Below are 15,056 nucleotides of genomic sequence, written 5' to 3'. Positions count from 1 at the left end.
GTACCCACAATTTCAGAAAAGAGAGGCCAAAAGAAGCGAACACGATCAAGCGTTGGCCTTGGCCGCATTAAGGATTGACAAGGATCGTCAGGTTTCGGTGTTCATGGAATGCACCATCATCACCGCTACCAATGATCGGTAACAATTGTTGGTAACTGCTTAGATAGGCCGTAGGTGGTATGTAAAGTCGATTGGATACGTGGTACACATGGCAAGTGTCTGATATCTTATCGACCATTGCACCGAGTTGAACTATCGGGAAATGCCACCCCAACAATAAGCGCCTTAGCATCGCAGCGATAGGCTTACCACACACCTGAAACCTCCAACCCGGCACCCTATCCACTTCACGACCACGCCCTCCTCCCTACCCCCTCCCCAACCCGCCGGTACTCGCTCTCCTACCTCATGTCCAAGGAACTCGTGCAGCATGCGGATGACGCAGGCGCCCTTGTCGTAGCTGATACCGTCGAAGATCTCGTCCACCTCAGATGGATTGCTGACGGGAACCTCGATCGGATGGGACGTCCTGCCGAGAGGTGGGAGGTAGACCGATCAGACAAAGTTAAATAAGCGATACAGATGCATTATGCAATACAGTGTATCCGTAGCTATAGCATACAGTCCTAGTGACGCAGGATAAACCAGACAGAATGAGGGCACTGGATGGACGGAACCTCCAAATACTGGTAGGCCGCCCGGTCCACGACCTTCATGGCAGCATCAATTGCCCATCTGCAGTCTGTTGTATATTATGTCCCTTGACCCTTACTGATCTCACTGATGATGGTGCATATGTTCATCTCATACCTTCCCTTATTCTCCCCCGCCGACCCCATGCCACTCTCCCTCTGTCTCACCTGAGTGAGTCGGTCGCCAGCGCGCCCATATAGCACTCGGAGACAAACTGCATCCAGATCTTGTAGTGCGGGAAGAGGTAGTCGGTGCTCAGGTACATGGCGAACTCGGCGTACCCCTCGTTCAGCCACAGGTGCGTCCACCACTCCATGGTCACCAGGTTACCGAACCACATGTGCGCCAGCTCGTGGCCCACCACCTGGGCGCAGAACTGACGGCGAGCCGTCGAGGTGTTGACCGGATCCACCAGGATGCACGTCTCGCGGAACGTCACCAGGCCCCAGTTCTCCATAGCACCTGCAGGGGAGGGAGGGGTCAGGTAAGGTCAGGTAAGGTCAGAGGTCAGGTCAGGTCAGAGGTCAGGTCACCAGGCCCCAGTTCTCCATGGCACCTGCAGGGGAGGGAGGAGTCAGGTCAGGTCAGGTCAGGTCAGGTCAGGTCAGAGGTCAGGTCACCAGACCCCAGCTCTCCAAGGCACCTGTCGGAGGTCAGATCAAGTCAGAGGTATTGTCAGGAAGGTCATCAAAGTAAAGTTCCCTGCCAGGGTCTGAGATCAGGGGCAGCTCATTTCAACATCAGATCTGACTCGTCTTCCTTCTCGGGACGCGACAGTCACAGCCGTGTTAGCAGGTACACCAGATTACATCTAAACAAGTCACTTATCGCAGTGGGCCGACTGCCGAGCCCGTCATCATTCCCGCAGCCTAATCTTAATATCACGTTCTGTTATCTCATAGATAAGCTGAAGCGACAGGAGAAAAGCCAATTAGGTAACTAAAACATCTGCCCCCTTCCTTTGTATCTAAGATCTGCTTCACTGTCTCCTGGAAGTACGACCTCAGCTGTCTGGAAGTCTGCGAACAGCCAGCCACTAAACGGTCCGTTATTCATGAGCTCAGGGTGTAACTGCCATTCCCCCGTGTCGGGCTGCTCAACCAGAGCAGTATTCAAATCCGTTTCGCGGAAGGCACCGTATCACGCGACTTCTGTATCGTCCACCGGCGCTGCGCGTGCTTTCCAGTGAGGGTTCTGGAGACTGGCACCGTCTGGTTCCGCGTTACGGTCTGGGTGCCGCTCCGGCGGAGGCACCACGCAGGTTGCGTCACCAGCGCGTATCACTCGGGGCAGCGCGGCGCTTTGTGACGAGTCCCGAAACACGCCGTCGTTGTGGCTGCACCCAAATGATGACAGCCATGGCAGTTACAACTTACACATACTAGATCATCACACAAAGGTCCATCACACAAAGAGGGTCGTAAGTGAGTGAAGTCAGCCACGCGTTTCTTGAATGACATGTTAGTTAAGCGCACATGTAACATATTCAGCTTTAGCGGCTAAAAGGAACTGAAAACTCGGCCCGGGGTTTAATCCGTGCGGTGCTGAAATATACTGCTAAACCAGAGGATAATGGACTTAGACTGGATGAACGCAAGACAGGTGCACGTTATCAGGAGCGAAATTAACTCAAACGCTCTTACAAATTACATCCAATCTGCTGCTGTCAGAGCATTACGAATAGCTTGAAATAATACTTCCAGGCATCCGTACAAATAACAGTTTTAGCGTTCCAAATCCCTGATACAGCACTGAGCCAACACATCACAAACCAAACCCATCCAGGAATATACATTGATTGATACCGACTAGCCATGGTCATTTTCTAGCCAAACTCTTCCAAACATCTATCAGCGTCCGAGCTCTAAGACACACGATTAACGGCTACACAATGACGTCATCAGCGCGTCAGCTCCGTTATATAACAGCCGAATTCCTCGGTGGTTCCGTGCGCCCAACACTGACCACAGCCTACCGTACGGCCCTCCCCGATACGCGGCCAATGAGATCACCGGACACGCAGCGCGCGCATGGCCAGCCCCGCCGAGACGGGAGGGCTGGAGCCCACCTGACTCTGCTGAACCCAAACCGGGACGTCAGTGTCTACGTGTCACGTCAGTACGTCAGAAGCGTGTCACCAAATTAGCGTCACCCAACAACCCAATCAACTTCCCTTGAGGTAACTCAAATCCAACCATCTGAACATAACGAACCCCTCATATACTGAGCCCACGCAGGTATCCTTGTGACATTACTTTTCAATCTTTCCTCTGAGAGCATCGAGACTTGCTCGTATGAAAGGATGTGGGTCACCCTACAGAGGCTGCCCCCCCCCCCCCCCTGTAGACTGTTGGTCTTCATGCAGGTTGCGGTGTCTGGGTTGTCTTACCTGAAGCGAAGTCTGGGATGGCGATTAGGTCGAGCTTGGGCAGCGGGTAGGCGGAGCCGAAGTAGCCCTTGTAGTAGGGCAGGATCTTGGCGGCGCAGTCGAGCGCAAACCGGCCCTGTGGGTTCACAGGACGGTCAGATAGCGTTAAACAGGGCTACAGAGCTGAGCGGCCGCACTGGCGGGGGTGATCTTTTATCGAACTACCGACTCGGATATAAACTCCCTCAAACACTTTCATCATCTCTCATAATTTCATATTTCCCTCTGAGTCCTATCTCCCCTCCCTTCGAGCATCAACTCTTCCGCAAAGCTCCCTCCGAGTCCATCTCACAGCTCTCCCCCGAGTCCCCAGGGCATCTTCCTCTCTCAATCTCCCCATTTACTCACCATCTCTCCCTTTCCGAGCGGCGTGTAGACGCGGATACAGACGTTATCCGAGGTGGTCTCGATGTGGTCGAACTCGCCCACTACGCAGGCGATGATGTAGGTGGACATGATGGGTGTGGTGGCGAAATGGACCACGCGCAGCTCCGGCCGGCCCGGGTACTCCTCTTCACGCGATACCGGCTGTGGGGGAAGGCGAGGGGTGGTCAGAGAAGGATGCATCAGGCGAGGGATACCGGTGCTTTTCTCTCTCGGGACAGACGCTATGAAAAAATCATGAAAATACAGGCACGGAAAACTAGCATTTTCTGTTGAACACTCAGGCGTGGCACATCGGTTTTAGCGTGCCATCATGCATGCCAGATCCAAGAAGTGATGCATAAAAACTGAACGGTTCAGACGAACTCTAAATAGGCATCCTGGAAAGAAAGACCGAAAAGTGAGGAGTAAATCTTCCTGTGTCTTGTGCGGCTAGACATAAATAGCAGCTCAAACAGATCTTCCGTATTTACACCGGGGCTCTTCAAAGAAGCGAACAAGGAAGAAGAGAGCATGACTCACAGTCGGGCCAACCCATTCCACGTAAAACCCCGGCGAAACGCATTATGTAGCCTTCCAGTCATGCCTGCACCCATGCCAAGCGAGCAACACCCAGCGGTTGGTCATGACATGACCCCCGCCTGCCACTCCCCGGCTCTTGTAGGGAGGGGGTCACACTCAGTAACGGGCAACGTCAGTAGAATAAGCCGTTGTACCCTGACAGTCATTGTGTCAACCCAGGCGGGAGCTGAGGTCCCTTCGGGCCGGCCTCCAGTCTTCAGAGGAGGCCGCACTGCGCCGCTGACACGCACCGCGGTTATCGCGCCAAGCGAGCGTCAGGCGAACGTCAGGGGAGCGTGGTCGAATCGTGAATGTCAGCTGAGCGATACAAGTCCCTCTGAGCGCAGTGATGACACTACGACGCTAGTCAGGAACTCCCAAAGGGGAGATGGGGATGGGGTAGAGGCCCAGTGGGAGGGGCGGCAGGGGGACGGACCAGGTGTGCGTCGTTTACGGTGGGCGAATCTCCGCGCCGACCGCAGAGATAGCGGCCGGCTTTGGTCCGGCGCCGCCGATAAGGTCCGCGCTCTCCGCTGATCCGCCGGGGTATGTCGGGTCGACCGCCGGTGCACAGGGGCGGGTCGGGCTGACGTCGCTCCACGCCGCCCGCAGCACGCGGCCAACGGTTTCCGAGGTCATCGGGTGACGGCAGACGCCGCGCCGATCCACCAAGCAGCAGAATTAATGCACGGACGTGCGCCGGAGACCGTGCCTCCCGACGGGTGACGTGGCTGAGCATGGACCGTCCGCCATTGAGGTGACCTAACGGCCCGGAGGGACCGGGTGGGATGATGATTGATGAACGTTAGACTAATCGGGCTGTTATTTCCGGATTGGAATTGGCCACTCAGTGAATTTAATTGGCATCGAGGTGACCGGAAATACCAAACTCTCTCTAGTCTTTGAGCTTACGAACCTGCCACTATCTCTCTCCCTCTCCCTCTCCCATCTCTCTCTCTCTCTCTCTCTCTCTCTCTCTCTCTCTCTCTCTCTCTCTCTCTCTCTCTCTCTCTCTCTCTCTCTCTCTCTCTCTCTCTCTCTCTCTCTCTCTCTCTCTCTCTCTCTCTCTCTCTCTCTCTCTCTCTCTCTCTCCCTCCCTCCCTCCCTCCCTCCCTCCCTCTCTCTCTCTCTCTCTCTCTCTCTCTCTCTCTCTCTCTCTCTCTCTCTCTCCATCTCTCTCTCTCCATCTCTCTCTCTCTCCCTCTTCCTTCCTCTCTCCTCTATCTCCCCGTCCGGTAATTGCGTTCCGCACCAGCCCGGGTCCTCTCCACACACCGGCCGAGTTCGATCTCGCCATCTAACGGTCCCCTCCCGCGCTGACCGAGAGCCGACCAAACAGCCACCGGTCCGCCACCCGACCCGTCGGACCGGACGGGACCAGACCGGGACCGGACCGCAGGTGCGCAGGTACGGTCGCCGCTCACAAACAGCTGCGCGGCTCACTGACCGGACGGCTCAGGCCCGGGTGACCTACGCCCGGGTGGCCTACGCCCGGCTGACCTACGCCCGAATTGCCTACTCCATCGAATGTCTACGCCCGGGTGACCTACGCCCGGCTGACCTACGCCCGAATCGCCTACTTCATCGAATGTCTACGCCCGGGTGACCTACGCCCGGCTGACCTACGCCCGAATCGCCTACTCCATCGAATGTCTACGCCCGGGTGACCTACGCCCGGCTAACCTACGCCCGAATCGCCTACTCCATCGAATGTCTACGCCCGGCTGACCTACGCCCGGCTGACCTACGCCCGAATCGCCTACTCCATCGAATGTCTACGCCCGGCTGACCTACGCCCGGCTGACCTACGCCCGAATAGCCTACTCCATCGAATGTCTACGCCCGGCTGACCTACGCCCGGCTAACCTACGCCCGAATCGCCTACTCCATCGAATGTCTACGCCCGGCTGACCTACGCCCGGCTGACCTACTCCATCGAATGTCTACTGCTCCCCTCCTGTCCGATTAAAGAGTGAAGATTTCGCATACCAAAGTGACCCTTCCGGGGGAACCGGCACCCGCAAGTCAGGTAACAATGGGAAGGGTCGGAGGGACCGACCGCCGCGCCGCATGGTGACAGGTGATTCCCGGGACGTCCGAGCGTCGCCTTTCAGACGCATCGCCGCCTCCCCCCGCCGCGCCGTGCCGCGCCGCACAAAGCAGACGGACCCTGTCGCGGAGCGAACTACCCGACCAGGCTGTCATCATCGGCGGAGAGCCTGAACTGCTTTTTTTTTTTTTAATCGTTGAGCTGATCAAGCTTGAGTAGCCATGCTTGCGTATTTCACGCTTCAGCCCTGCTGTGAGCCATGTTTTATGATTTCTCATTTCAGATCTTAACAATGATCTTAGGTAGGAAGAACCGTGAGAAACGCCCCTCCCCTTTAGCCCTCGCCGGTATAAGGGGGGGGGGGTCGAACAGCCCCCTCTCGGTTTTCGATAATAACTCGTGTAAAAACTCGCTGATCGCGACGGAACTTTCATTACCATCGCGTTCATCAATTTTACACCTACCCTAACAATTTCATGACCCTGACGCAAATGACCTTTACCTGTGACCTACTTTTCGAGACCATGTTTGGCCGGAATCGCGATTCGGCGTATATGTCGTCTCCTCTTAGCCGCGCGTTTGCACTCTTTTCGTGGTTTCAAGCGTTCAAACATGTGATATGATATTGCTCCTATGCGTTAGGGTGGGTGTCAAGTTCACTTGAAGCTCAGGACAGGTCACTGACCTTAAATAAGCTCGGTTAACTTTTACATGTTTCTAGGCTAGTTTTTTTTTTTAGCTTAATTCGAATTTAGCAACCATATGAGCATTTACGAAGTAGTTTTGGTGCCATCGTAACATGTTACGAAGCTGTCAGAGGCGGTTGACACCTACTACGAATACCCGGCAAAACCACTACTGGTTGACCTGAACTGACCTGACCCGACCTGGCCTAAAAGCATGAAGACATCATCTGTGATAAAAACTAACATGATATTCGTGATCAGAACCCCGAATAACCTCGTAGCAGCCACACTTTACGACCCAACTGGTCTCGATTTTCCCGACTTTTGGGCCAATGACCTGGCTTGAAAGGTCAACCAATGACCTAGGACCTTAAAATTGGGTATCATCGGCTTCCTCTTGTCACGGGAAACACGCTCGTTTTTTCGCGAAGCTCTAGCTCGATCAGGGGTGAGACGGCAAGGGGGGTCCAACGGACTTCCCCCGCCCTTATACGTTTGCGGCTGTCAAAACACCAATACTGGCGAGGGGAAGTGTGTCACCGCTAGACTAGTTATTTGACCATATACTATTAGGTATTTATCTATATTTATTTATTTACGATCTCAAGCCTCCACGTGGTAGGTTTTAACCCTATTCCTGGCGGGCTCCGCCGGGACAAGAAACTGGCGGGGGGGGGGGCCGATTCGGCCCCCCCCTGAGATCTCGAGAACGAAGCAAGATAGCGACAAGCGGTAAACGGCATCGGATACGCACGGCCAAGATCTACAATTTTTACAAAGGTCATTTTCAGGTCAGGTCAAAGATGACGTCACAGAGGTCGAAAAAGTCAAAATGGCGGCGCTAGATATGGAGAGAGTTTTTCTCGAATAACTTTCGAATTAGTCAAGATAGGAACGAACTAAGGGCATCATCGTGATCCTCTCGTCAATCCGCATCGAATGATATATATGTTGACCTCGAAAGGTCAAGGTCAAAGGTTGACCTCAGGTCACGTGACCTCGAGGTCATCATGTATATCATTCGATGCGTCTTGACGAGCTGAACACAATGAGACCATCCACGCGTCTGTATCTTGTTCCTGTACGGAGTTATTGGCCAAAAACCTTTGGTGACCTTTGATGACGTCACATGACCTCACAGCTGCCCAACAGCAAAACAGACCTCAAGGTAGTGAAGGTTGATCGTATATGAAGTCATGTATGGTATATGGGGCCATTCCGACCCGTTTTAGTGGTAAAAACAGGGAGTTGATTTTTCCCCCATTGACTTATAATGGGGAGGTCGCGAAATTGACCTGACCTTAGGTCACCGATATCAAAATTCCGAGATATACAAATTGCACATACTGGTACCCTTACTAAACCCTGAAGAGAAGAAATTGATCGGTCAAAAACTCTAGCTCTGGCGTGATTGCAAACTTTTCTGAGGTAGGGTCACCAAACCGCCTCTGGTGACCTGACCTGAGGTCAGATCAACTCAAAATTTTCAGACATGTTGCGTAGAAGCCTTTTAGGAAAAGTCAGAAAATTTGAGCTTCCTAGCTCAACGCGTTTGGGAGAAATAACCAAAAAACCTCAGGGGGGGCTCCTGAGGCCCCCCCCCGCCAGGAATAGGGTTAAAGCTTACGTCATTGCACAGTATGTCTTAAAAGTACCGCGCAAAGTAACAGTGGATCCATCAAGCCTGACCGAGGAAGGACTGCTAGTCACCGAAACAATGGATATCCTCGTCCATTCCCCAATCCCCAGGTCAATTGGTTCGGTGACTTTCAAATTATATAGCAGGCCCTTCCTCGGTCAGGGTTGATGGATCCACCGTCACTTTGCGCGGTACTTTTAACCCTCGCCCTGGCAGGGCATTTTTCATAACACGGCCTGGCAGGGCGGGGGGGGGGGGTCGATGCGACCCCCCTCGCGATTGGCTCCTATGGCACCTAGAAACACCAAATTTGGTAGGTAGGTGGGCCCCCTGGATTTCTCACCCCTGTGCAAATTTGGCTGCTCTAGGTCAATATTTAGAGAGTTTTTGGGGGATATAAATGTAAAAATTTCGCTAAAATAGGTCTAATGTTTTTCGCTTATAACTTTTGATCAAAGATAGAGCAAAAAGAAAAGCAGACTGTACATACATTGGAGTGTTATGCATACATACATAGGTACAAACCATGGTCACAAGTTCATCGGTGCAAAACTCACAGCGGCCTATATAACGCACTATGCCATATACTATTTTAAAGACCTTATCTTTCAACCATTCAACAAAATAATGCATAAAGCACTGGTATGCTGCATTCCAGCGTGATTGAGCTTTTCCAAGGCATTTCAAAACGGGGTGTTTTATCCAGAATTGGAGGATCAAAAGCATGCGATAGCATGTAGTATTACGGGTATGGTAAGACGCTATACTTTGGTTGTCACCTGATTATGAGTTTCGTTTGCATAGAAAATGCATTTAACGTTCCGTTTTCGTATGAGTGTCAGTAACGTGGCCTTCGGATAATAGATTTAGACGAAGAACCGTTTCAAAAACAAACAATACTTAACCCTATTCCTGGCGGGGGGGGGGCTTCAGGAGCCCCCCCCCCCCTGAGGTTTTTTGGTTATTTCTCCCAAACGCGTTGAGCTAGGAAGCTCAAATTTTCTGACTTTTCCTAAAAGGCTTCTACGCAACATGTCTGAAAATTTTGAGTTGATCTGACCTCAGGTCAGGTCACCAGAGGCGGTTTGGTGACCCTACCTCAAAAAAGTTTGCAATCACGCCAGAGCTAGAGTTTTTGACCGATCAATTTCTTCTCTTCAGGCTTTAGTTAGGGTACCAGTATGTGCTATTTGTATATCTCGGAATTTTGATATCGGTGACCTAAGGTCAGGTCAGTTTCGCGACCTCCCCATTATAAGTCAATGGGGGAAAAATCAACTCCCTGTTTTACCACTAAAACGGGTCGGAATGGCCCCATATACCATACATGACTTCATATACGATCAACCTTCACTACCTTGAGGTCTGTTTTGCTGTTGGGCAGCTGTGAGGTCATGTGACGTCATCAAAGGTCACCAAAGGTTTTTGGCCAATAACTCCGTACAGGAACAAGATACAGACGCGTGGATGGTCTCATTGTGTTCAGCTCGTCAAGACGCATCGAATGATATACATGATGACCTCGAGGTCACGTGACCTGAGGTCAACCTTTGACCTTGACCTTGCGAGGTCAACATATATATCATTCGATGCGGATTGACGAGAGGATCACGATGATGCCCTTAGTTTGTTCCTATCTTGACTAATTTGAAAGTTATTCGAGAAAAACTCTCTCCATATCTAGCGCCGCCATTTCGACTTTTTCGACCCCTGTGACGTCATCTTTGACCTGACCTGAAAATGACCTTTGTAAAAATTGTAGATCTTGACCGTGCGTATCCGATGCCGTTTACCGTTTGTCGCTACCTTGCTTCGTTCTCGAGATCTCAGGGGGGGGCCGAATCGGCCCCCCCCCGCCAGTTTCTTGTCCCGGCGGAGCCCGCCAGGAATAGGGTTAAGCGTTTGCAAGCAAGGTTGCCTAGCGCAATATATAGCCCCACTGCAAAAGGAATGTTTTAAACATTTTCCTCATCTATTTGCCCCAATTAGCAACAATGCATCGCAATATAGCCACTTCTGGATTGTAAAGCATTTTAGCATGTAAAATGGTAGGCATATGGATGTCTTCGGAGCCAGGTGTCAGGGCGTTTTGTGAATTATATACAGTGATTGTTTGTAGCGCGATCACTGAGAAAAAAAAATTGACTCCATATGGGTCAAAACTCTTGAAAATGCTCCCATGAAAAACCTTTGCCGAACGTTCCGACAGGAGTAAAAAGGGAGTTACGAAGGGGTTTTAGCATACGTCGCGAGGCTGCCGGTGGCCGCCATCTTTTGCGCGTAGTACACAGCACGTTGTGCGGGGCGGCGGGCGAGGTGTTAGTGAAGAGCGTGTTGACTTAGACGGACCTGACCTATACAGTGACGGATAATTGGAACTTACTTTGGATTTAAAGGTAAGCTTAGCTGTATTTCTCATCATGCTTTTATCGTGCCAAGTGGTATAATGCTGTGATGAGAACATATGGTAACCCCATGTTCTTGATGGGCTGGAATGGTCTCTGTAAGGGTAATTGATTTGTTTTGTTCCTCTGAGTGAGATAAAGATCGGAAACAGCATGCTCTGAGTTTCTAGGTATTGGCAAATATCATACATTATTTCCCTCGAATAAATTGGAAAGTTAGGATTACACAAGCTTTACACGTCATGGATCCTATTGTTATTGCCCAATTATTTTAATATCCATACCAATGAAAAATATCAGATTTGAAGGGCTTTCAAAGCAGAGCCAGAAAATTAAACTATCTTGGCATTAAAACCTTGATTTTTCTAGCCTGATGAAATCCTCAGGGCTCAGGGCCAGTCTTTTCAGCATGAGGACTAGGCAGGTTGAGTGAGCCCCAATAGAGCCGTTACGAAGCCCGCAGGAGTCGCGCGCGGCCCTCAGATGCCAATTTTGAAAGCCAGGAACCTTTGGTCTCCAGAGGTCGGTGTACCTACTCTCTCCCGCCGCCACACAACTATATGGGTAAATGTCATAGTCTGAAAATGCTCTCTGGGTTTCACATGCTTGTTCATAGCAAGAAGTAGGTATCTGTACTTTTCCGAACTGTTTTATAGTGGTAAGGTCATAAATCCGCGTGCCCGACCTTCCAGCATATGCTACACCGATCCGTCGCCATGGTGCAGTGGCCCGACCGGTGGAAACACCGTGGGGCGGGAAATGGAACTGGTGATTTTGCCTTAAATTGTGCTTAAAGATTCCACGCAAGAATGACATGGATGAAGCATAATTAGTGCCAACTGCGCGGCGCCTCGTGGACGTAAAAATTAGCCGATCACCCCCCCCCCCCCCTCCGGTGACGGATAAATGTTATGTCCCGCGAGTGTGAACCTAACCTAACCTGATATGGACGATTTCCGGCACCAGCTGACACACGTCTTATGCAGGGCACACCCGGTTTACGTGCTGGGTGATCTGAATTGGGACGTGCTCCATCCCAGCAAACCTGGTGTTCAGCAATACCTGGACCTGCTTCACGACCTCTCGCTGAGCCAGCTAATAACGACGCCGACGCGAAGTGCTCCGAACGCGCCACCGTCGCTCCTTGACCACCTATTCACCAGCCACCCGGAACAGTGTGACTCGACCAGGGTCGTCACGAGTCACATCAGTGATCACGACCTGATCATCACCCGAGTGACGGGAACACGCATCCGACGCGCGCCGAGGAGCATCACCGTGAGGTCTACGAGACATCTCAACAAGGATCATCTCTGCCTTGACCTTTTGACGGCCGACTGGTCGTCAATCTACGAAGCTATGACACCATCCGAAAAATACGACGCGTGGCTGACAGTGTGGGACAGTGGCATTAACCAGCATATGCCATTCACTCAAATCAAGGTCCGTAATTCGCCCTGTCCCTGGGTGAGCCATGGTGACGAGGACCTGAGGCAGCTGATGAGTGACAGAGACAGCGCCCGTGCTGAGAAGGACAGAAATCCATCTCCCAGCACCTGGCACGCGTATCGTGGCCTGCGGAATGCTGTCAAGGGCCGGTTAGCCACCGCCAGAACAGCTCACTTCAGAGATACATTCAAGAACTCAAAAACCACACACTGGAAAGACATTCGCAAGTACATCGTGTCTGCCACAAAGCGGGAGCCCCAGCCGGACTCCGACAGGTCAGCTGATGTCACGTGGGCGGACCGACTAAATCGCTATTTTGCGTCCGTCGGACCAGACACAGCCGCGGCGCTGAACGCGGCCGCTGACGCGGGTGAGACGGTACCGCCCCGACCTCCGAGGGTGTGCGCCGGCTCATTCCGTGTCAAACCGGCGACTCTGCCCGAGCTGTCGGCTGCGCTGAGCCAGCTGGGTTCGTCGAGGGCGTGTGGCGAGGATGGTGTCACTGTGCAGTTGATCCGATTGACCTTCCCTGTGATCGCGCCACATTTGCTGTATATTGTGAACGACTCGCTTGTGTCCGGCACGGTGCCGACAGCGTGGAAATCTGCCGTCATTACTCCACTTTTCAAAGGTGGTGACCGTTCTGAGCCAAATAATTTTAGGCCAATTTCGATTTTGTCCGTTGTAGATAAACTCTGTGAGCGTGTAGTTGGAAATCAGTTAATGTCATATTTAAGCGAACATCATATACTTTGCGCTGAACAGCATGGCTTCCGCCCAGGCCACTCCACGGAGTCGGCGATGCTGTGCGCTGTTGACAGGCTTGTCAGCAGCATGGACCGTGGCCTCGTCTCCACGTTGACGACGACAGACACGTCCAAAGCGTTTGACAGCGTGCAGCATTGCCGGCTCCTGGACAAGCTCGGATGGTATGGTGTGGATGACCATTGGTTCCGCGGTTGGCTCGAAGGCCGAACGCAGCGTGTGGCGGGGTGTACAACGCCAGTGGCGGTGACACATGGCGTGATCCATGGGAGTACTTTGGGACCGATCTTGTTTTTACTATTTACCAACGATTTACCTTCTTTTATTCGCCACGGACAGCTCATCATGTATGCCGACGACGCGCAGTTTATCGATGCGGATGCTCCGGCCAACGTGGGTGACCTCCGTACTAGAGTAGAGAACACGCTCAAAATTGCTTTGAATTGGTTTACTCAAAATCGTTTAAAAATTAATCCCTCAAAAACAGATCTCTTGGTCGTGAAGTCTAAGCGAATTCACTTAGAAATCAACGAAACATTTAAAATTCATTTTGGGGAACAGCTCATCAGTCCTTCTCCTTCTGTGAAGGTTCTTGGCATAACTTTGGACTCTTATCTCAATTGGGACCTCCAGATATCTGCCGTCATCAGGCGCTGTTATGGCATGTTGGTGGGACTTGCAAAGCTGAGCCACCGACTACCACACGAGACCAAAAAAGTTATCATCGAAGGGCTTGTTTATCCCCACATCACTTACTGTCTGACCGTTTGGGGCGGCTGCACCAAAACCCAAAAGTATAGGATCCAGAAAGTTCTAAATTTTGGTGCCAGGATCATCACCGGACTAAAGAGGTCTCAGCATATTACTCCCGCTTTAAAAGAACTGGGATGGCTCAAAATTGATGAGCTGATTACTAAATGTGACTTGGCGGCACTTTGTCGGATTCTGGGGTCACCTGAGTCGCCTGAGCATCTCCGCACGATGATTGTGTCCCGTTCAGATGTATCAGAAAGGACCACGCGGGGATCGGAGAGTATGCTGCTGCAAATGCCACGCGTGCGCACAGAACTCGCTCGCCGTGCATTTATGTGCCGGGCTACCACCGCCTGGAACCGCCTGCCAGCCGAGCTCAGGAGGAGTCGTTTACTGTGTCACCCACGGAGGTGAATCGCGAGACATGGGGAGTAGATGTGCACAGTTTTATCGCATTTTAGCAATTTATAGTGATTTGTAAACCATCATTTTTTCGTGTTTTATGAACATGTTGACTGTGTTTAACTAATGTACTGACTCTGAAATCGGAAGAGCCACGATGTGGAGATTTTTATGAATACAATACAATACAATACAATACCTAACCTAACCTAACCTAACCCCCCTTTTGCTAGCGGCTGCGACCGCCAGTGCACCTACTGTTGGCGTTTTGCGGCCGCTAGCATAAATTATATACCTACCCAAAAATAACTGAAATTCAAACGCAGTTTATGGCGCACCATTCAAGAGGTAAATGTTCTACATACACATATCACAAACGAAGCAATAAGGTACTCAATTAACCCTCGCCGGCCGATGGGGGGACGGCGGGTGCCGCCCCCCCCCCCCCCCTAGGGTTTTTTCCGCGATAGCTCCTAACACACTGGCGATAGAAAGCTGAAACTTGGCATACCTAACCTTTGATTCAAGCCGGACCTTTTGACACCAACGGCATTTTCGAGTCAGGTCAGGTCACTGACCTATGACGTTATAAGTGAACCTCTGCACGGTCTTCAGATGTCGCAACTTCACAACGCCCTCCCAGAGGAAACTCACAGGGAAATGAAACTTGCAGGATCAAGTATCCATAACGAGTCTCACAACTTGTATATCTCGGATTTTTCCTAAAGGTCATATGAGGTCAGGTCATTTTCGTGACCTCACCATTAAAAGTCAATGGGGAAAAATGAAAACTGCTATTCTGGCGCCGGGAACGATCTCCAACTATCCCAAGCACACAGAA

General features: G+C 51.6%; 1 protein-coding gene across 2 annotated transcripts in view; it reads right to left on the bottom strand.

The window, feature by feature from the left end:
- Window positions 1–15,056, bottom strand: part of LOC122389330 (puromycin-sensitive aminopeptidase-like) — a 61,757-nt gene that overhangs the window by 6,955 nt on the left and 39,746 nt on the right. For both annotated transcript variants that reach the window (XM_043381224.1, XM_043381225.1), the window contains exons 5-8: window positions 3,470–3,649; window positions 3,083–3,197; window positions 861–1,155; window positions 406–529 (exon numbers count right to left, since the gene is read on the bottom strand). In XM_043381224.1, coding sequence (XP_043237159.1) covers window positions 406–529; window positions 861–1,155; window positions 3,083–3,197; window positions 3,470–3,649 — 714 coding nt within the window. The remainder of the gene's footprint in view (window positions 1–405; window positions 530–860; window positions 1,156–3,082; window positions 3,198–3,469; window positions 3,650–15,056) is intronic.

Source organism: Amphibalanus amphitrite, unplaced genomic scaffold, assembly GCF_019059575.1.
Source record: "Amphibalanus amphitrite isolate SeventyFive unplaced genomic scaffold, NRLGWU_Aamphi_draft 000354F_arrow, whole genome shotgun sequence".
In the NCBI taxonomy this organism is placed as follows: domain Eukaryota; kingdom Metazoa; phylum Arthropoda; class Thecostraca; order Balanomorpha; family Balanidae; genus Amphibalanus; species Amphibalanus amphitrite.
The sequence above is the reverse complement of the archived record's forward strand: the minus strand, read 5'-3'. Positions and strand labels throughout refer to the sequence as shown.